The 22,254-nt window shown below is 52.3% G+C and overlaps 3 protein-coding genes across 3 annotated transcripts in view; 2 read left to right on the top strand and 1 right to left on the bottom strand.

The window, feature by feature from the left end:
• The window catches only part of arfgef2 (ADP-ribosylation factor guanine nucleotide-exchange factor 2 (brefeldin A-inhibited)), a 29,842-nt gene extending 21,316 nt beyond the window's left edge, over positions 1-8,526 (top strand). The window contains exons 33-40 of the mRNA XM_047013782.1: positions 1,140-1,197; positions 1,279-1,396; positions 1,487-1,626; positions 1,829-2,033; positions 2,115-2,253; positions 2,369-2,486; positions 3,677-3,888; positions 8,520-8,526. Coding sequence (XP_046869738.1) covers positions 1,140-1,197; positions 1,279-1,396; positions 1,487-1,626; positions 1,829-2,033; positions 2,115-2,253; positions 2,369-2,486; positions 3,677-3,888; positions 8,520-8,526 — 997 coding nt within the window. The remainder of the gene's footprint in view (positions 1-1,139; positions 1,198-1,278; positions 1,397-1,486; positions 1,627-1,828; positions 2,034-2,114; positions 2,254-2,368; positions 2,487-3,676; positions 3,889-8,519) is intronic.
• bcl2l1 (BCL2 like 1) lies at positions 5,920-17,922 on the top strand. Its single transcript, XM_047013786.1, is given in 4 exon segments — positions 5,920-6,475; positions 8,520-8,817; positions 8,819-9,260; positions 17,692-17,922. Coding segments are annotated over 3 exon segments (702 nt in total). The 5' UTR covers positions 5,920-6,475; positions 8,520-8,701; the 3' UTR covers positions 17,836-17,922.
• Positions 17,923-21,954: 4,032 nt separating this feature from the next.
• The window catches only part of LOC124462187 (copine-9-like), a 33,615-nt gene continuing 33,315 nt past the window's right edge, over positions 21,955-22,254 (bottom strand). The window contains exon 20 of the mRNA XM_047013781.1: positions 21,955-21,993. Within this exon, the coding sequence (XP_046869737.1) occupies positions 21,955-21,993 (39 nt within the window). The remainder of the gene's footprint in view (positions 21,994-22,254) is intronic.

Raw genomic sequence — 22,254 nt, 5'->3', positions numbered from 1 at the left:
ACTACCCCAGCCCCACAATAACTACCCTCTAACTACCCCAGCCCCACAATAACTACCCTCTAACTACCCCAGCCCCACAATAACTACCCCAGCCCACAATCACTAACCTCTAACTACCCCAGCCCCCCAATCACTACCCTCTAACCACCCCAGCCCCCCAATCACTACCCTCTAACCACCCCAGCCCCCCAATAACTACCCTCTAACTACCCCAGCCCCACAATCACTACCCTCTAACTACCCCACCCCCACAATAACTACCCTCTAACTACCCCAGCCCCACAATAACTACCCCAGCCCACAATCACTACCCTCTAACTACCCCAGCCCCCCAATCACTACCTCTAACTACCCCAGCCCCCCAATCACTACCCTCTAACCACCCCAGCCCCCCAATCACTACCCTCTAACTACCCCAGCCCCACAATAACTACCCTCTAACTACCCCAGCCCCACAATAACTACCCTCTAACTACCCCAGCCCCACAATAACAACCCTCTAACTACCCCAGCCCCACAATAACTACCCCAGCCCACAATCACTACCCTCTAACTACCCCAGCCCCCCAATCACTACCCTCTAACCACCCCAGCCCCACAATAACTACCCTCTAACTACCCCAGCCCCACAATCACTACCCTCTAACTACCCCAGCCCCACAATCACTACCCTCTAACTACCCCAGCCCCACAATCACTACCCTCTAACTACCCCAGCCCCCCAATCACTACCCTCTAACTACTCCAGCCCCCAATAACTACCCTCTAACTACCCCAGCCCCACAATAACTACCCTCTAACTACCCCAGCCCCACAATAACTACCCTCTAACTACCCCAGCCCCCCAATAACTACCCCCTACCTCCCCTGCCCTCCTAACTAGATCCTAAACTCTGCCCTCTCAGTCAGAAGGTCTCATGTACTCCTTGTCTCAACGTGAGGAAGTGTCACATGACTACATGCCTGGCGGGATGTCATGTGACACAGAGAGTAGCTCTCAAACGCGCACACACAGAGCCTGATGTCATTATGATGTAATCAGCAGAAGTCTTAGATTGTGACTCACGGACGCCTCATGTCCACAGGAATCTACTAGTCACATGACCAGTGCTCACCATTCTGTTTACGTCCCTCCACAGCTTGTTGACATGGCGACCAGCTGGACAGGAAGAGGAAGTCGTGGAGGGGAGACACATGGTGAGAGAACGGTGTTCAGGATTGGTTGGGGCTCCCGTCCAGCCACAACAGGACTGTTATCTGATTGGTTTGTGTGTGTAGGACGTGGACTACGACAGCCAATCCCAGAGCAGCTTTGACAAGGCCCTATCAGAGCGAGGGGGCCAGAGCCAGATGTCCACCGCCAGCGACGACACCTGGAAAGAAAAATCTAACGCCAGTACGAACACACACACATTCCTACACACACACATTTGCACACACATGCACACACTCACACAAGGCCGTGTGTGTGTGTGTGTGTGCGCAGGGCTGCCAGACCAGAAGCTGTTTGCAGGACTGCTCATCAGGTGTGTGGTGCAGCTGGAGCTCATCCAGACGGTGGACAACATCGTGTTCTACCCCTCCACCAGCAGGAAGGAGGATGCTGACAACATGGCTGCCGCCCAGGTGAGGGGCGGGGGGGGAGGGGGCTGTTCAGGGATGAGGGAGGTGTTTAATCTTTAATCAACAAGGGTTCGTTGCATCCAGAAAGTTTGACACCCTGGTCTCCTCCTCTCTCTCTCTCTCTCTCTCTTGCTCTGTTTCCCCCCCTGTTTCTCCCTCTCTTCTCTCTCCCTGTCCCTCTCTCCCCCCCCTCCCACCCCCCCAGAGGGACACCCTGGAGGAGGGGGGTCTGGAGCAGGGGGGCCCAGGGCAGGCCCAGGAGGGGGCCCTGGGGCAGGGGGCCCAGGGGATGTACAGCCATCTGTCTCCTCAGCACCTGTTTAAGCTGCTGGACTGTCTGCTGGAGTCTCACTCCTTCGCCCGGGATTTTAACTCTAACAACGAGCAGAGGACAGCTCTCTGGAGGGCAGGTGAGGCTACACAGCTGCCCCCAACTACCCCCAACTGGTCTCTGAATACCTTTAACTCCCCCCCCCCCCCCCCCTCCTCAGGCTTCAAGGGGAAGTCCAAGCCCAACCTGTTGAAGCAGGAGACCAGCAGTCTGGCATGCAGCCTGAGGATCCTGTTCAGGATGTACTCTGACCCAGCCCTCTCCACCAGCTGGCCCCACATCCACACACGCCTGCTGCTGTGAGTGAGGGGGGGCTGTGGGGGGGGGGGGGGGGGGGGGTAACACTGTGTCCCCACAGTGTCAGCTGTGAATGATGATGATAATCCCTTTGTGTGCGTGCCTGTGTGTGTCCAGGGTGTGCAGCGAGGCGCTGGGTTACTTCATCAGACTGACGTCAGAGAGTCACAGAGAGGCCTGGACCAGCCTGCTGATGCTGCTGCTAACCAGGACCCTGCGACTGCCTGACCACAAGGTACACACACACACCACACACACACACTATACACCACTCACCACACACAAACACTATACACCACTCACCACACACACACACAGCAAACACACCAAGGTTATTATAGTTTTGCATTTTTCATTAGTTAATTTTTATTTCGTTTTGACTTTGTTTTCAAATTCATTTTAATTTTAATTTGTTTTTAAAGCGTTTTTTCTAGTTTAGTTTATTTATTGAAAATGCTTAGTTTTAGTTTAGTTTTTATTCGTTTTAGTGTTAGTTTTAGTCTTTTGTATTAACATATTAACCAACGCTTCCTTACGTTTGTGATGTTCCTTAGTATTTACTAACCAGCAGCTATCGGTTGGCCGGTGAAAGCACTGCTGTAGTGTTCTCTGTCGTACGGTTGACTCCGTCATGCTGCCTAGCCCTGTACCAGGGGTTAGCTTCTGTTAGCCCTGTACCGAGGTTAGCTTCTGTTAGCCCTGTTAGCTTCTGTTTCAGGGAGGAGGGCTTGGGGTTGTCCTTTACCTTATTATGGTAAGCTAGGTTCGCCTCTTTGTGCGCGCTTCTGAAATGTACTTTCAATATCGTGGGATTTTTCCCTTTTATAAATTCTCCACATATTTCACAATATTTCATATTACACTGCAAGGCACTTGCTTTTATCTGACACACAGTCATATTCAAAGTAATCCCAATTAGGACTCTACGCTTTCTTCCAACTTTCGGTACCAGCATGGAGGATGGACTATGTTTTAATGTCGGAATTTCTGGGTTCCCAGTCAGAAATGTAACGTATTTGCTCTATGAAAGACATTGACAAAGACGAAAAGGACATTTACTCTATAATTGTATTTTATTTTAGTTAGTTTTGCGACCAGACAATACAGTTTTAGTTTGTTATCGTTGTTTTTGGATTACCTCATTTAAATTTTATTTCAGTTAACGACAAGGTTTTTTACCACCTAGTTTTCGTTTTTGTTTAGGATTATAACCTTGACACACACACACACACACACACCAAACACACCATACACACTACACAAACACACACCATACACACCACACAAACACCATACACCACACACACACGTCAGACATACAAGCATGTCTGAGAAGGTTGAAGGAACCCTGTTGACACTAACTCCTCCCCTCTGCCCCCTCCCCTCTGCCCCCTCCCCTCTGCCCCCTCCCCTCTGCCCCCCCAGTTCAAGCCCCATGCGTCCTGCTACTACCCCCACCTGTGTGAGATGATGCAGTTTGACCTGATCCCAGAGCTCAGAGTCGTCCTCAGACACTTCTTCCTGCGCATCGGCTCCGTCTTCCACATCGCTGCGCCCCCCTCCCCCGCGCCTGCCCCCTCCCTCGCCCCTGTGCCTTCCCCCGAGCCCGTGACCCCCGCGCCTGCCCCCTCCCCCGAGCCCCCCTCCCTCGCCCCTGAGCCTTCCCCCTCCCCCGTGACCCCCGCGCCTGCCCCCTCCCCTGCACCCTAGAGAGGGGAGAGAGGAGGGAGGAGGGGGGGGATAAGGGTGAGAGCCAGAAGAGAGGATGGAGGAGGCAGAAAAGGATGAAGAGAGGAGGAGGGGATGTAGAGGAGAAGAAAAGGACTCCTCTCTGTCTGCCCGTCTTCATGGAGACGCCCTCTGACCCCTCGACCAGGAAGTGACCTGCACAGTGACCTTGACCGGTCTCCCCTCCCATTAGACCAGATCTTCAACCACTCAGCAGAAACACGACTTCCACCTTAACTTATTGTCGCTGCTCTGTGTGAACAGTACGTGATCTTTCTTTTGTTTTGTGTTTTTGTTTGTTGGGTTTGGTTTGTTTTTCTGTTTTTAAGACGACGAGCGATCATATCTTCATCCATGTTCAAAAGCAGACATCAACATCTGGAGGGGCGGGGAGGAAAGGGGAGTTGGGAGGGGAGGGGGAGAGGGCGACAGAGAAAGAGGGACAGTTATTGTTGTTGTCTGGAAGTACCAGAAGAACACAGACAGATACTCCCCATATTTAGTTAGATTTCGGTTGTGCCTCTCAGTAAGTCACAAGACGCCCAAGTCATGACCAGGATTCCCCATTAAACCGGACGGTGACAGCAGGTGATTGGCTCTCTCTAGTTCCAGACCACAGCTGATTGGCTTGGCTGAACCGCTTCCCACAGCTGATTGGCTCTGCCTAGTTCCTGTCCCCAGCAGGTTGGCTGGTTGGCGACCCCAGTGTCACACGTATTAACGGAGCACAACAACCCGTTTCCATGACACCTCCGTTGCCCGGGCAACCCTCGAGATTCTCCGTCCTGCTACATAGACATGCCACTGGGGGGCGCTGTGAGGTGGCTTTGCTCTCTTATTTATTTACTTCTTGATTTGATTTATTTTTTATTTTATATATAAATATATATATATATCTTTTATAATATGATCTAACTTATCAGTTTACATGAGGGGCTTGACGATAAGCTGCTTCTTTGTTATTGCATTACCTCTCACCCTCTCACCCCCTCACCTCTCACCCCCCCACCTCTCACCCCCTCACCCCCCACCTCTCACCCCCCCACCTCTCACCCCCTCACCTCTCACCCCCCCACCTCTCACCCCCCCACCTCTCACCCCCCCACATCCTAGACCTCAAAGGAGAAATGGATCTTCATTATTCTTCAGTTCTAGACTGTCATCTCTGAACATTCACAAGACCACATAGAACAATTCTCTCCTTCCTTCCTTATTTCCAACGGTTCTATTTTTCTACTCTACTCTACTCTACTCTACACACACACACACACACACCCACACACACACACACACTGGTAGCATTCCTCTCCTGTGTCAGCTTTCCAGCATAGCTCCTGAATCAGTAGTATGTACCACGCAAGTGTTGTAATCTAATTGGAATGAAGCTAAACCAAAACATGAATCCATAAATGGTGTTATGCCCCTACCCACCTCGGTTTTTTTAAGAAGGATGTATGTAATTATTTGAAGTGCATTTAAATATTTTTGAGAAGCTTTCTTTCCCCTGCAACTATGGGTCTGTGCTTTTGTTGCCTAAAGAAAAGGGGCACGTTATAAATACATATACAGTATATGGAGAAATGCAGACTGTAAAGTTTTCATGTAAAATACATAGAAAGGTGATATACTATACATATTGTGATGTAATCTTCCAGGCATTTGGTGAAGTAATCAATAAAACTGGAATTCTGAACCTTCTTTCGATTTCAGTGTTTTGACCTGTCATTATGGTTGTACCATAATGTAGCGATACTGTGTTTTCTATAAGACCACGGCGCGGCGCTGTTATCAACACTGAGCGTCAAAATGTAGGGAGACACATTTTGGGGTAACAAAGGTTACCATGGAGATATGCAACATCCTTTGTTTTTGTGATGGCAGTGTGAATGAATGATGCTAGCTCCAGTAATTGGAAATACTCTATCATGGAACCCACAAAGTGTGTATATAGTCTAACTTCCTTGCTTTAGTCCAAACTATGTTTAGGTAGGTTTTAAGATTGTATTGGTCGCAAGCCGAACAACGAGCCTATGTAGATATTGTTAGCTATAATATGATCTTAGTGGGACTCTTACCAAGCTAGCCACAGTAGCTTGTACTAATGTTGGCTCCAGTTCTCCAGCCACCCAAACGGATTAGCTTTGCTAGTGTGATGAAAGGCGTGAAAGTTCGCAAGCGAGCTAACGAGCAAACTGCACGTCTGTATGTGTAGCTACCTAGCTAACAAGCTAGCTACATTTCTCCAGGGGATCTCTCTGGTTTATCCACGTTGAACTGCAATGTGAGGACGCTCTATCGTCAGCTAGTTGGATGAACTAAGCGTCATTCACAGAGAGGGGCGGTTCTCTTCGACAAACCAGCCAGGCAGCCGCTAGCTTCGCTATCTCGCTGGCTGCAGCAGAAATGTCGGATATGCCGTCTGCCGATGACTGGATCCTCTGCGAGGAATTGTCATCCTTTATCAGAGGGGTCCGTAGACCCTGATAGTTCGAGGAGGTAAGAGTGCCGCTGTTTTCGAGGGTGATTATAACGGGGGGGGGGGGGGGGGGGGAGGTGAGCAAGCCAAAATGCAGATAGATTTTCTGATGGATCACGTCACTTCACGCCTTAGTTCCAGAAAGACCGAGAATCGTCTACTGAAAGCTAGCCTAGTCCAGCGGAAACTGCTTGGTGGGGGGGGGGGAGGGTATGGTATTTTCTTCAAATCACTGTTTCTTGTAGAGGCTAATTGCGTTTGGCTGCAAGTCCTAATGTCTACAATATTTCTAATATAGAGCTAGCTAGTCACATGAGAAGCAGTGTCCGTTTTAACTGACTATTTCGGATTGAGTCACGGTCGGCTAAAGCTTGCTTTATATAGCTAGACTTTCAGGAAATCTATCTCTGGGTCAGCTAACTACATCCATACTTTCCAAAGGTTATATTTATTCATGTGGAAAGTGTACTAGTTTTCAGGGTATGCTAACCCAAACTCCAGAATGGTTTACGTAGCGTTTAAAGGTCTGTGATATTGGTTGTGATAGGCGACAGAATGGGGAATCTTCGTTACGTAATGGGCTGGGTGGTTTACGCTGCGTGCGATGGGAGGGACGCTGCAGTGTGGAACACAGACGTAGCGAACACAGAATGCCATTGAATATTTGACAGCGGTTCTAAACGTAGGGAACTGATTAGTTAAAGGGTATACTGAAGAACATTACCTATTTTGAACGATTTCATCCTTCACAAGGACGCCTTTGTGTGAGTTGAAGATATTTTTCACGGGTTTAACGCACTACTGTAGGTAAGGTCTAAAAGTGTTAAATTGATTTTATGTTTATTATATTTTTTTCGTTTTAAAACGAAGTTTTGTCCAAATTTAGCTTTTGCTTGTAAGATCGATTTTATATGGATATATGTGCAGCGACCGTCCCCAGTAACAGAGCACTTTGTTAGACTGTTTACGTGCGTAGGACTACACCACGTGTTGTATGGTATGGCTCAATCTTGTGTGAATAGTACAGTAAACAATCTTCTACAATACTTGGTCAAAGTTGCTGCTGAGATATGTTTAAGATGGATTTTCGAATCAAGAAATGTATAGCTATGTTATTTATAAATACATTACATATTAAAGCAAAAACAACGCTTAGAAAGCAAACAAACGGTCACTTTCTTATCTGGTTTACTGACTATAGCTACCATTCATTTTTATGATGGCTGTTACGTAACACATCGCGGTTTTGCATGGGGTTTCCATCTGTAAAGTGTTCACCTACAATAAGGTGGTTTTTTAAACGCCGTTGATCATCCCAAATGTCATTATTACCATAGAAAAGGTCAGGCTCGTGGGTGAGAGCTCGCCTTTGTAAGAACGACCGACAACAACAGACTCATCCTCAAACCCGTCCCGCAGCACGCGAGCCCGCCTGTTTAAACGGGATGGTGTCTGATGTATGGGTTGTGTTTTTAGATTGTAACATCTTTCGATTGTCACTGCACTAAATTGTTATTAATATATTAGTTGACTGTACAAATGGTTTTCTTGTTAAGATTTGCGATTAGAACAGCTTTAAATGAGCTACGCACGTTAGTAATTTTCGGGCAGTGTTTACCTCGTAAAGCGCTATACAATCGCATGACAGTACATCGAAATGGTGGCTACATGGGTGTACATTTGAATGTAAGCACATTTCTGGTTAGAATATATATTTGTCTTTTGACTTTATATATATGAGAGTTATAAAAGAGTAAAAAGAGTATAGAGTTATAAAGAGTTATAAAAATCCCATAATGTGTTGTGATCGCGAGTTGGAAGTGAGGTGAGAGGAAGGATTGTGCGTGTGGTCCGCATGTCAGACAGGTCACGTCTACCTTCGACCTGTACCATCTGCTGCTGTGTAACTGACCAATTAAAAAAGACGAACTTTGACCTCCACCTGTCTAGTGTTCTGTTCCTGTCTCAAACACACACGCACACACACACATACACACACACCCTTGGTTATAGGTTTGACTTTGTCCGTTTGAAGTGCTTCACTGTGGTGTTGTCTCCCCACAGGGTCTGAGCCGGGGCGTTGACAGGCTGCAGCTGCCCACACACTGTCTTCATCTCTGGAGCCGGAGAGGCCGGGCATGGGGGTCTGACCCTGGAGGACAGCAGCCGACAGAAAGAGAAAAGAGGAGACAGAGGACAGGAGAGAAGAAGAGAGAAGACAGAGAAGAGGACACAGTTCAGTTACCATGACACAGAACAGAGACTTGGTGGTGTTTTATATCCAGTATAAACTTGCTCAAAGAGACTTCCCCCTCAGTCACATAGAGCTGACCAGCACGCTCCCAGAGCGGATCGAGGGGGGGGGGGGGGGACCAGGGGGGGGCCTCACTGCACGCCAACGGGTCCCCTAACGGCATCAGCCCCGGGACGCCCCCCCCGGCCCAGCCGCCCTCGTCGCCGCGGAGACGTCCGTCATTGGGGGCGGGGCTAGACGAGGTGAAGGAGGCTCTAAGAGACTCGGCCAACGAGTTTGAGCTGCGCTACGCCCGCGCCTTCAGCGACCTGTCCTCCCAGCTGCACATCACGCCTGGCACCGCCTACCGCAGCTTCGAGAGCGTCATGGACGAGGTGTTCCGCGATGGCGTCAACTGGGGACGCGTGGTGGGGCTGTTTGCGTTCGGAGGGGCGCTGTGCGTGGAGTGCGTGGAGAAGGAGATGAGCTCGCTGGTGCCACGCATCGCAGACTGGATGAGCCTCTACCTGGACAACCACATCCAGCCCTGGATACACAGCCAGGGAGGATGGGTGAGTCTCATGTCTGTGTGTGTGTGTGTCTGGATACACAGCCAGGGAGGATGGGTGAGTCTCATGTCTGTGTGTGTGTGTGTCTGGATACACAGCCAGGGAGGATGGGTGAGTCTCATGTCTGTGTGTGTGTGTGTGTGTGTGTGGATGTCAGGGAGATGAATGCTAGGGGGTTAGAGGCAGGTACCTGCAAGTCTAGGTTGGGGGCTGGGATGGAAGGGGGGGGTCACTTGGTCTGTAGAGATGGAGGTTCGTCTCTCTCCTTCTCTTGTTTCTCTCTCTCCTCCTCCTCTACTCTCTCCTGTCTCTCTCTCCTCTGTTTTCCTGATTCTCTGTCCTTCTCCAACTCTCTCCTTCTGAGGCAGCTGTTGCAGATGAAAGCTCCACTCTCTCTGGGGTCAGCTGAGAGTGGACTGTGTGTGTGTGTCTGTTTGTGTGTGTATGGACAGCTTTGGTCAGTCCTATGGAGACGGTCGTCTGATTGGTTGAGCAGTGTGTCCAGGAACCTTCCGATTGGCCCGTCTCTCTGTTGATACTGTTAGTGGTTAAAAATGGATTAATCGATGGCTGATCTTGACAGAGACAAATGACTGGCAGAGCAGTGTCTCAGTAACACCCTGGTAGTGTGTCATCACCTCCACACCCTCACAGTCACTTCCTCTGGTCAGTGATGACGTCTTAAACAGCTACACAGAACAGACCATGTGATCTGTGCTGGTGTGGTCGTGTCTGAACACTCAGGAATGGAGCATGATGTTGTGATATGCAGGCTGCTCTGTCCAGCCTCCCTGTCATCTCTCTCTCTCTCTCTCTCTCTCTCTCTCTCTCTCTCTCTCTCTCTCTCTCTCTCTCTCTCTCTCTCTCTCTCCTCCATCTCTCTCTCTCTCTCTCCTCCATCTCTCTCTCTCCTCCCCATGTCTCCCCCCTGAACCCTCCCCCTCTGTCTCCCAGCTAGGCAGGTGGGAAATCTGGGCAGTTTCCCCCAGCTGTTTACCGTAACTCTGACGCCCACTATGAAACCATGCCTACAGTCATTTCTCTCTCTCTCTGTCTCCCTCTCCCTCACTCTCTCTCTCCGCCTTTGTCTCTCTCCGCCTTTGTCTTGTTCTGTCTTTTGCTTTCCCAGGCGCGCGCACACACACACACACACACACACACACACACACACACACACACACACACACACACGAGTAGACCTTAAACTCATAGTGTGATGACAGAAGGACAAATGAAGTTAAAGTGCTGGTGTGTGTCTCGGCTGGCATCTCCCCCCTCCCTCCATCATCCTCCTAACTCTACTACAGGAACTCTAACCCAGTTAGTCAGTATTATGAGCCTTTACCCACAATGCACTGGATATATCATTCATCCATAATTGGTAATAACCCCCCCCCCACACACACGGATTGTAACAGGGCTCACAGGCTTCCCCAGCCTACCCTAGCTGCCCCTCTTCCTCCAGCCCCCCCCAGCCCCCCCCCCCCCCCCCTGCCCCCCGCCTCATCTGAGTTGGGGTTCAAGTGATGGATCAAGGAGAGAAAGCTGTAGTCTGAACCTGGGGCAGGAACACTGGGGGAGGAACGCTGGGGGAGGAACACTGGGGGAGGAACGCTGGGGGAGGAACGCTGGGGGAGGAGGAACGCTGGGGGAGGAATGCTGGGGCAGAAAACGCTGGGGCAGGAACACTGGGGGAGGAACGCTGGGGGAGGAACACTGGGGGAGGAACGATGGGGGAGGAACGCTGGGGGAGGAGGAACGATGGGGGAGGAACGATGGGGGAGGAACGATGGGGGAGGAACACTGGGGGAGGAACGCTGGGGGAGGAACACTGGGGGAGGAACACTGGGGGAGGAACGATGGGGGAGGAACGCTGGGGGAGGAGGAACGATGGGGGAGGAACGCTGGGGCAGAAACGCTGGGGCAGGAACACTGGGGGGGGAGGAACACTGGGGGAGGAGGAACACTGGGGGAGGAACACTGGGGGAGGAACGATGGGGGGGGAACGATGGGGGAGGAACGATGGGGGAGGAACGATGGGGGAGGAACACTGGGGGGGGAGGAACACTGGGGGAGGAGGAACACTGGGGGAGGAGGAACACTGGGGGAGGAACGATGGGGGAGGAGGAACGATGGGGGAGGAACGCTGGGGGAGGAACGCTGGGGCAGGAACGCTGGGGTAGGAACACTGGGGGAGGAACGCTGGGGGAGGAACGATGTGGGAGGAACACTGGGGGAGGAACGATGGGGGAGGAACGATGGGGGAGGAACGATGGGGGAGGAACGCTGGGGGAGGAGGAACGATGGGGGAGGAGGAACACTGGGGGAGGAACACTGGGGGAGGAACGATGGGGGAGGAACGATGGGGGAGGAACGATGGGGGAGGAACACTGGGGGGGGAGGAACACTGGGGGAGGAGGAACACTGGGGGAGGAGGAACACTGGGGGAGGAGGAACGATGGGGGAGGAACGCTGGGGGAGGAACGCTGGGGCAGGAACGCTGGGGTAGGAACGCTGGGGGAGGAACGCTGGGGGAGGAACGCTGGGGGAGGAACGATGGGGGAGGAACAATGGGGGAGGAACGATGGGGGAGGAACGATGGGGGAGGAACGCTGGGGGGGGAGGAACGATGGGGGAGGAACGCTGGGGGAGGAGGAACGCTGGGGGAGGAACGCTGGGGCAGGAACACTGGGGGGGGAGGAACGCTGGGGGAGGAACACTGGGGGAGGAACGCTGTGGGAGGAACACTGGGGGAGGAACGCTGGGGGAGGAACACTGGGGGAGGAACGATGGGGGAGGAACGCTGGGGGAGGAACGCTGGGGGAGGAACGCTGGGGGAGGAGGAACGATGGGGGAGGAACGCTGGGGGAGGAACGCTGGGGCAGGAACGCTGGGGGAGGAACGCTGGGGGAGGAACGCTGGGGGAGGAACGATGGGGGGGAACGATGGGGGAGGAACGATGGGGGAGGAACACTGGGGAAGGAGGAACACTGGGGGAGGAACGCTGGGGGAGGAGGAACGCTGGGGGAGGAACGCTGGGGCAGAAACGCTGGGGCAGGAACACTAGGGGGGGGGGAACACTGGGGGAGGAACGCTGGGGGAGGAACACTGGGGGAGGAATGCTGGGGGAGGAACACTGGGGGAGGAACGCTGTGGGAGGAACACTGGGGGAGGAACGATGGGGGAGGAACGCTGGGGGAGGAACGCTGGGGGAGGAACGATGGGGGAGGAACGCTGGGGGAGGAGGAACGATGGGGGAGGAACGCTGGGGGAGGAACGCTGGGGGAGGAACGATGGGGGAGGAACACTGGGGGGGGAGGAACACTGGGGGAGGAACACTGGGGGAGGAGTCTGTGTGGAACCCTTTCTCTTTCTACCTGTCCGTCACTCAGACTGGTTCTGACAGACACGGAGGCAGGGACATATGCTTTTACTGTGTATGTGTGTGTGTGTGTGTGTGTGTGAGATGCTGCTGGGCTGTGACGGGACGTCACCTGACATCTGGCAGGGCTTGTGTTTACATCGAGCTGTTAGACATGATTTACTTAGAGAACCACTACACACACACACACTCTGTGTAATGAAGTAGTGTGTGTGTGTGTGTGTAGGAGGTGGTTAGACTCCCGCAAGCCCCTCCCCCTCGTCTGTCAGGCTGTCCTATAGAGAGTCTCCCCTGGGACCCTCTGCTTCACTCCCTCCCACCCCTCTCCCCTTCCCCCCTCTCTCCCCTTCCCCCCTCCTGGGTTATATTATTGTGTATGTTCACAGACCTGATTGGACAGGATGGGCGGGCTCCTAATGTTTGTTCTACGTACTGATACGCAGGAGTTGTGAAATCTGTGTTCTGATTGGTCACGTACAAACCCTCATCACAGAGCGATAAAACCCGCCCACGGAGTCAGACCCAGTCGTATTTAGGGCTAAGAAACCCTGTACCTAGCTCTGTACCTAACCCTGTACCTAACCCTGTACTTAGCTCTGTACCTAACCCTGTACCTAACCCTGTACTTAGCTCTGTACCTAACCCTGTACCTAACCCTGTACTTAGCTCTGTACCTAGCTCTGTACCTAGCCCTGTACCTAACCCTGTACCTAGCCCTGTACCTAACCCTGTACCTAACCCTGTACCTAGCTCTGTACCTAGCCCTGTACCTAACCCTGTACCTAGCCCTGTACCTAACCCTGTACCTAGCTCTGTACCTAACCCTGTACCTAGCTCTGTACCTAGCCCTGTACCTAGCTCTGTACCTAACCCTGTACCTAGCCCTGTACCTAGCCCTGTACCTAACCCTGTACCTATCTCTGTACCTAACCCTGTACCTAACCCTGTACGTACGGTACGTACACACACACCAGCCGTAACTCCCCAGGCTCTGCAGATGTGTTGCAGACCAGACATGCAACCTCTCTCTCCCTCTCCTCCCCTCCCCCTACATCCTCACCCCCCCCCCCCCCCCATGTTCATCTGTTTGTTTACATCTCCTCTCATCCATCTCTACCTCCTCCTTCCATCCATATCTACCTCCTATCTGTCTTAGCTGATCACCACTCACACCTCTGTTTCCTCCTAACCCCCCCCCACCCCACCCCTGCTCCTCCCACTGGCTGTCTGTGTAGGTGGTGGAGCTCAGGTGATTGGCTGTCTGTGTAGGTGGTGGAGCTCAGGTGATTGGCTGTCTGTGTAGGTGGTGGAGCTCAGGTGATTGGCTGTCTGTGTAGGTGGTGGAGCTCAGGTGATTGGCTGTCTGTGTAGGTGGTGGAGCTCAGGTGATTGGCTGTCTGTGTAGGTGGTGGAGCTCAGGTGATTGCATTAGTGAGATGAGATGTTGCTTGTGTGATTGATGTCCACTGTGAATGTTTGTTTCGGGTATCGTGGCGGTGCAGTGCTCTGTGGGAGGAGTTAGCATTGAAGCTCTGGATTGTTCAGTGCCCTAAACAAAGGACCTTTCGTCACACAGTCAGACACACACACACACACACCTTACACACACTCACACACACCTCACAGTCACACACATGCCAGGTTTTCAGGTAATCAATGGCAGGCTTCTCTCTCTCTCTCTCTCTCTCTCTCTCTCTCTCTCTCTCTCTCTCTCTCTGTGTCTCTCTCTTTGTGTCTCTCACTCTCTGCTCTCTCTCTTTGTCTGTCTGTCTGTCTCTCTCTCTCTCTTAACCTGCATCGCTTTCTCGCTCTCTCTCTCTCTCTCTCTCTCGCTCTCTCTCGCTCTCTCTGTCTCATCTTTCTCTCCTCTGTCCTCCTGGTTGCTTCAAAATGATTGTTCTCTTTGTTTTGTTTCTCATTGTCTTCCTCTCCATCTCCTCCTTCTCAGGCTGTGTGTGTGTGAGTGATGGAGGTGACCATAGGGTGCAGGTCTCATGGAGTGATTCTGGTAATGGCATGGTGTACTGTCACACAGTCACCTCTGTGTGTGTGTGTGTTGACAGAATGGGGTTTGGAGAGAGCCTGACTCATTATTCTGCTCTTTAATTCATGTCTGCATCTCCTCTCTCACACACACACACACACACACACACACTAAAGCCCCGTGAGGAACAGAAAGGGGTCACACACACACTGAATACAGCCTCCTGTGTATGACTGCAGGCAGGAACCGTTTCCCCCATAGTCCTCCCCTCTGATTCTCCTGTGCCAGTTGGAGCTCCAGTAGATCCAGTCGAGGGGTACCCACTGTGCTGGCTGGGTTCAAAGGTCAACTGCCTGGATCGACCAGAGAACAACAGCAGCAGCAGCAAAGGTCTTATGAGCTCAGACCCATCTGACGCACACGAGGTTGTGTTGTCATTGCGTGTGTGTTAGTGTGTGTGTGTGTGTGTGTGTGTTGGGTCAACAATGATGTGTGGAGCTGCACTCTTGCCCCAGAGACATGGAAGAATTGCATGTGATGTGGATGTTGCAACAAACAGGAAGTACCAGACAGTACCAGAATGTCAGCCAGTCAGTCAGTCAGTCAGTCAGCTAGTCAGGCAGCTAGTCAGCCTGCCATTGAAAACCAGCTAGTCAGTCTAAACCAGTCAGCCACTCCCTTGTCCTCCAGTGAACTCATCTGTCTCTCTGTCGGCTCCCCTCTCAGTCCCCACCAAGGAAGTTGAATGGCCGGTGCCCCAATATACAACCAGTTGTTCGCGTTTCGGCAGCAAAAGAACCCTGACTGGCCTGGAGGACTGGCTCCTGGCTCTGTCTATGGCCGGGGGCAGGAATACCTAACCCTGACTGGCCTGGAGGACTGGCTCCTGGATCGGCCGGTCTAAAACCGCTCTGTCTACGGCCTGGGGCAGGAATACCGTGACCATTACTTCGTAGGTCTCGAAAACAAATGGGAAAAACAGACGTAGTAGCTAGCGAGCGCCATCTCACCCTCTCATCTGTTTACTGTCAAACTGAAAATACAAACACAGAACACTCTAGCTAACAAAAATAACCAACATGCTAGCTGCACGTAGTGTTGCCATAAAATAAATCTCACCAGAACTCAATATTGGAGCCTTTCTGAAAAGTCACTAAAAGTCGCTAGATAATATTTAGGCAAGATAGGATAGGTGAAAAGTCGCTAGATTGGCAACACTGCGATGTTTCCCAGCGTGGACACGAACAGCGAGGCGACGAACAGCGAGGCGACGACGAGGCTTTCTGGCCCGCAGACCTCATGTGTGTTTGTGTGATATTGTGAGTGTGTGTGTTAGAGTGAGTGTGTGTGTTAGAGTGAGTGTGTGTGTTAGAGTGAGTGTGTGTGTTAGAGTGAGTGTGTGTGTTAGAGTGAGTGTGTGTGTTAGAGTGAGTGTGTGTGTGTGCGTTTCCTTGCATGCCTGGGCAGGTACCACATAATAACAGGAGGTTGATAAGCTCTGTTGACTGCAAGACCCAGATCACAGTGACCTGTGTGTGTGTGTGTGTGTTTAGTAGGCTGTAGGGATGCAGGGAAGAAGAAAGTGACAGAGATGTAGGTGTGTGAGTGGAGATAGCGTTGACAACATCAGAGGCTTGGATTGGTCCATGCAGTACACACTCACACACACACACACCAACATGTCTCAACACGTCTGCTTTATGACAGGCGCCAAGCTGCACAGTCTCTCCGGACACCCACGACATTCCTCACCTGTAGGACACACACCACACACACCACACACACCACACACACACACCACACACACACACACTGTGCAGACAGGTTTCTGTGTAAGAGGAGTTAAGGTTACATTCCTGACATTCCTGAAGACTGACACACACACACTTACATATACATGAAAACAAGTACACACACAGAAACACACCCTGTGTAAACACACTCTCACACACTTCCTGTACACACACACACTCACACACGCAAGTGTTAGTTCAGTGGTGACTGCAGAAGCTGGATTGAGGCCTGCAGTCATTAACATGAGCAGATTTCAGAGCTGCCTTGTGATCTGTGACACACTCAGTCACGGCTGTGGGTGTGTGTTGTGTTTTTGTGTGTGTGTGTCAATATTTTTTTGAGGTTATTAGATTTGATCTCTCTCCCCCTCTTTCTCCTCCCCCCCTCTCTTATCTCCTCCCACCACCATCCTTTCCCAGAACACTCTGTTTCGATTCAGTTGAACCCCCTTTTACTATTAACTATGACGCACACACACACTCACTCACTCACACACACACACACACGTTTTCCACTGAAACACATTAGCTCACTTTTCACCTAAATGAGGCATACAAGCTGTCCGGTGAGACTCACCCCACTCACACACACACTTTACAATGATACACACACATCCATCACAGACACGGATACACTTTAAAATAACACACACACCTCCCAGTGACACACATGCATTTACCTGACACACACACACACCCGGGTAGCTGTGGTCTCTGCTGCTGCTTTCACTGTCATGAAGGGGCATCACGTGTGACATCACGTGTGACATCACGTGTGACATCACTGTGGGTGTGTCAACACGGGGAAGGTTGTTCTGCGTTCTCTAGTTTTCCCTCCTCAGGGTCGCTTCCAACCTTCCTGCTTGTCTCTCTTCACGCCAGCACCCAGCTCAGCCCTGCTGGGGTACTGCCCTCCCTGCTGGCTAGGAGCCAGTACTGCAGCCTGCTGTGGCCAGGGCTCCTGTCAGTCAACCAAACCACTGCCAGATCACTTACAGGAAAGGGCGGGGCCTAGATGGGAAGGAATGTTAACAATGAGGGGATTACCTCAGAGAACACACTCTCTAGAATTTGGGGTTAAGTGTCTGTGGAAGAAAATCTGCTATAGAGAGTTCTAGAATCCTGTCTTTAGGGAAGGTGTGCATCTGTGTGTTTGCACATATGTACTGGTGTGTGTGTGTGTGTTCCATTCACACTGTTAACTCGATGGATCATTCAAACTGCCTCTCTCCCCCCTGCCCTCTCCCCCCTGCACTCCCCCCCCCCCCCCTCCAGGAGCGGTTTGCAGAGATCTATGGTCACGACTCGGCGGCCGACAGCAGGAAGTCCCAGGAGAGTTTCAGGAAGTGGCTGTTGGCGGGGATGACCCTGGTGACCGGGGTCGTGGTGGGGTCGCTCATCGCCCAGAAACGGCTGTGAGAACGACCCCCCCCCCCCCCTCCCCCCAAACCACTCCCACCAGCCGTGGAAGAAAACAAATGATGTTTTTCTCTCATCTCTCCTTTATTTTGCCAAGAACATGACTTTCACCTCCCAGAAACCACTGGGAACGTTTTTAAGTCACAGGCTGAACTGTTCAGAGAGAGAGAGGGGGAGTAGGGAGAGAGAGGTGCATCTAGTGTTAGCATTCATTTGACACCTCACCTCATCTACCCCTTCCTCCTCCTCCTCCTCCTCTTGGAGCTCCTTCCCTTGTGATTGGTGGGGTGGTGTCAGCTGACAGAGCTCAGACAGAAACAGCAGAAACATGAGAAGCACCCCCCTCCCTCAACCCTGAGATGGTATGTGCCAAATGGACTGTAAAGGAAGGAATGGAACAGACCACCTGCACTCTCGTCAAAAGGAAGGGGGATTCCCCTAGAGACTACAGACAGATATGCTTACCTGATCCACGACCTGGCGGGGGGCGTTGTGGAGGGGCCCTGTTCTGGGCCTGTGAGCTGTACACAGCCCAGGCTTCTGTTCTGACTCTGAACACTCTAGGGACCTGCAGGAGATCATGGACCCTCTCTCTCTCTCTTACACACACACACACACACACACACACACACACACACACACCTGCTCCAGACGAACCCTCGTCCTGCTTTCTGTTCTGTCTCTTTGATTTGTCTGTTTTGTTTTCAGTTTAACAATTAAACATCCAGTTGATTAAAACTGGCGTTTCCCTCTCCCTCCATTTTGCTGCATCTCTCTCTCCATCCCTCTCCTCCTCCACCTTTCCATCCTTCCATTTCTCTCTATCCCTCTCCATTTTGCACCACACATCTGTTCATCTTGTGCCTGTCACACTGAATCATCACTCAACACAGGACCACCTGCTGTGACACACACACACAGACATGTGAGCACACACAGACATGTGAGCACACACACACACACACACACACACACACCTGACAGGCCCCATCCCCAGCACACTCAGCGGAACCATCTTGTAGTTTTCAAACATATTTAATTGACACCGTGGATCAGACTGGTGACAGTCAGGAGACTAGCTGTCTGTTTAGAGCCTTCCTCGCTTGACTGACACACACTCTACTGGGGGAGGGAGGAGGAGGAGAGGGAGGAGGAGGAGGAGAGGGAGGAGGAGGAGAGGTGATTTGTTTTCATCAGGTCTCTATCAGACTTGACTCACTCTGGGTTTCAGTGTGATCTGTTGTGTTTGTCTTCAATATACTTCCTGTTCCTAATCCTCCAAGTGTCTGTCGTAACTCCACACTGTCCAGTTGAACTGCTCACAGATCTGTCTCGTCTAGATCAGGTGCTTCACTTGAACCTGTGTGTGTGTGTGTGTGTGTGTGTGTGTGTGTTCTCCCTGATCTCTTAACGCTCATACACCAGGAGATCTGATCCTTACATTCCTGCAGTCACATGGTCTGCAGTCAAGTCACATGACTCAGGGTTGACCTTTGATTGGTGGACCATGCAGTCATCACATGCAGACCTAGCATGAAGATGTACACACATGAAGCTTACAGATACCACATCCACACCAAGGAGCCACCATACAGGTCATAGACCACTGCTCAGCCCCAGAGCAAACACTGCACACATGAAGCTTACAGATACCACATCCACACCAAGGAGCCACCATACAGGTCATAGACCACTGCTCAGCCCCAGAGCAAACACTGCACACATGTAGTATCTAGAAGCTATCTGAGATATGTCCATTCTAGATATACACCCTCAAGTCATATCTAGACCATATACAGGTAACCCCCCCCCCCCCCCCCCAACTGAGTAGCCAATCAGCGAGGTCTGATGTGACACATTCCAAGGCAGTATATATTTTTCTAGGGAACCTGCTTCCCATGCTGAGCTGCTCAACCACTTTCCCCACAGTCCTCCCCCTCTCTCTCCCCAGTCCTCCCCAGTCCTCCCACCTCTCTCCCCAGTCCTCCCCCCTCTCTCCCCAGTCCTCCCCCTCTCTCTCCCCAGTCCTCCCCCTCTCTCTCCCCAGTCCTCCCCCTCTCTCTCCCCAGTCCTCCCCAGTCCTCCCACCTCTCTCCCCAGTCCTCCCACCTCTCTCCCCAGTCCTCCCCCTCTCTCCCAGTCCTCCCCCTCTCTCCCCAGTCCTCCCCCTCTCTCTCCCCAGTCCTCCCCCTCTCTCTCCCCAGTCCTCCCCCTCTCTCTCCACAGTCCTCCCACCTCTCTCCCCAGTCCTCCCCCTCTCTCCCAGTCCTCCCCCTCTCTCCCCAGTCCTCCCCCTCTCTCTCCACAGTCCTCCCCCTCTCTCTCCACAGTCCTCCCCCTCTCTCTCCCAGTCCTCCCCTTCTCCCCAGTCCTCCCCCTCTCTCCCCAGTCCTCCCCCTCTCTCTCCCCAGCCCTCCCCCTCTCTCCCCAGTCCTCCCCAGTCCCCCCCCTCTCTCTCCACAGCCCTCCCCCTCTCTCCTCAGTCCTCCCCCTCTCTCTCCACAGTCCTCCCCCTCTCTCTCCAGTCCTCCCCCTCTCTCCCCAGTCCTCCCCCTCTCTCTCCCCAGTCCTCCCTCTCTCCCCAGTCCTCCCCCTCTCTCTCCCCAGTCCTCCCCCTCTCTCCCCAGCCCTCCCCCTCTCTCCCCAGTCCTCCCCAGTCCCCCCCCTCTCTCTCCACAGCCCCCCCCTCTCTCTCCTCAGTCCTCCCCCCCTCTCTCCTCAGTCCTCCCCCCCTCTCTCCTCAGTCCCCCCCCCCCCCTCCCAGTCTCTCCCAGTCCTCCCCTTCTCCCCAGCCCTCCCCCTCTCTCTCCACAGCCCTCCCCCTCTCTCTCCACAGCCCTCCCCCTCTCTCTCCACGCCCTCCCTCTCTCTCTCCACAGCCCTCCCCCTCTCTCTCCACAGTCCTCCGCCCTCTCTCTCCACAGCCCTCCCCCTCTCTCTCCACAGCCCTCCCCCTCTCTCTCCACGCCCTCCCTCTCTCTCTCCACAGTCCTCCGCCCTCTCTCTCCACAGTCTCCCTTTCTCCGCCTGTCTAATGTGTGTGTGCGCGTGTGTGTACGTGAATGTGGGTGTGCACAGCTGAGGGTGAGAAATTAGCTGGAGGCACAAGAATCATGAGCTTCATAACATTATATACTGGTTATTTAAACAATTATTAGAATAGTATGCTAGCTTAGTTAGTGACATTTAAATTAAATTGAAAAATAAAATAAATGATTTGATGACTTTGATTACAAGTAATTTATATTTGGTGTAAAAGCATCTTGAGTCCCTTTGAAACGGCCTTGAACTTTGACCTTTGCATTGATGTAATCTTGTCCCCTAGCATTTACCACACTGCTACTGAAACAGCTGAGTGTTTCTGTGTCCAGGTTGTCAGGAGAGTAGCCCTCCTCCTGTGTCCTGCTGGGTGTGACAGGTCAGTGGAACACAACACTCACCCTGAATAAACAACATGATACTCACCTCTGCTGCCTGGTCTTTGTGGAGGGGAGGGGAGAGGACAGGGGGATGGAGAGATGAGGGGGGCTGGAGAGGACGAGGATGGAGAGATGAGGGGGGCTGGAGAGGACAGGGGGATGGAGAGATGAGGGGGGCTGGAGAGGACGAGGATGGAGAGATGAGGGGGGCTGGAGAGGACGAGGATGGAGAGATGAGGGGGGCTGGAGAGGACGAGGATGGAGAGATGAGGGGGGCTGGAGAGGACGAGGATGGAGAGATGAGGGGGGCTGGAGAGGACGAGGATGGAGAGATGAGGGGGGCTGGAGAGGACGAGGGTGGAGAGATGAGGGGGGGATGGAGAGGACAGGGGGATGGAGAGATGAGGGGGGCTGGAGAGGACAGGGGGATGGAGAGATGAGGGGGGCTGGAATGTTTTGGTAGGACTCGGCAGGTTGCTAGATGAACTAACGAGCAGAATCAGTACATTGTTTGAGGCAACATCCTCAATTTTTGATGAGAATAAAAACGAGGCCCAAAATGTACAACCAAGATCATTTTATTTTAGTTATGACCGTCTGGACTGTTACATTCAACACGGTGAGATTTCAGTTATGAAGGCGTCAAACAAGCAGAATGCCAGAAAAATGCTGTTACACCACACAACACCCAGTGACACACCTATGAACCCGTTACCAGGGCAACGCACCTGAGCAAATACTAGGAAAAGGGAGGGGAGGAAGAGGGGGGAGATACAGAGGGAAGGAAGAGGGGGGAGATACAGACTGAAGGACAGTAGAGGGGGGAAGAAAACAGAAGCACCTGCATTTTTCATCAACAAAAGGACAGTCATAAGAACGCCACGGCAACGCACAGCTACTATTATGGGATAGGAGGATGTAGAGGCAGCAGGGCGAAGGAAGTTGCTCCAGGAACAGGTTCACTTTCCCCTCACAGGTGATAGGTCCAGGCCCGGCTGGC

This window comes from Hypomesus transpacificus, unplaced genomic scaffold (assembly GCF_021917145.1).
Source record: "Hypomesus transpacificus isolate Combined female unplaced genomic scaffold, fHypTra1 scaffold_203, whole genome shotgun sequence".
Lineage (NCBI taxonomy): Eukaryota > Metazoa > Chordata > Actinopteri > Osmeriformes > Osmeridae > Hypomesus > Hypomesus transpacificus.
This window is presented reverse-complemented; position numbering and strand designations above follow the sequence as displayed.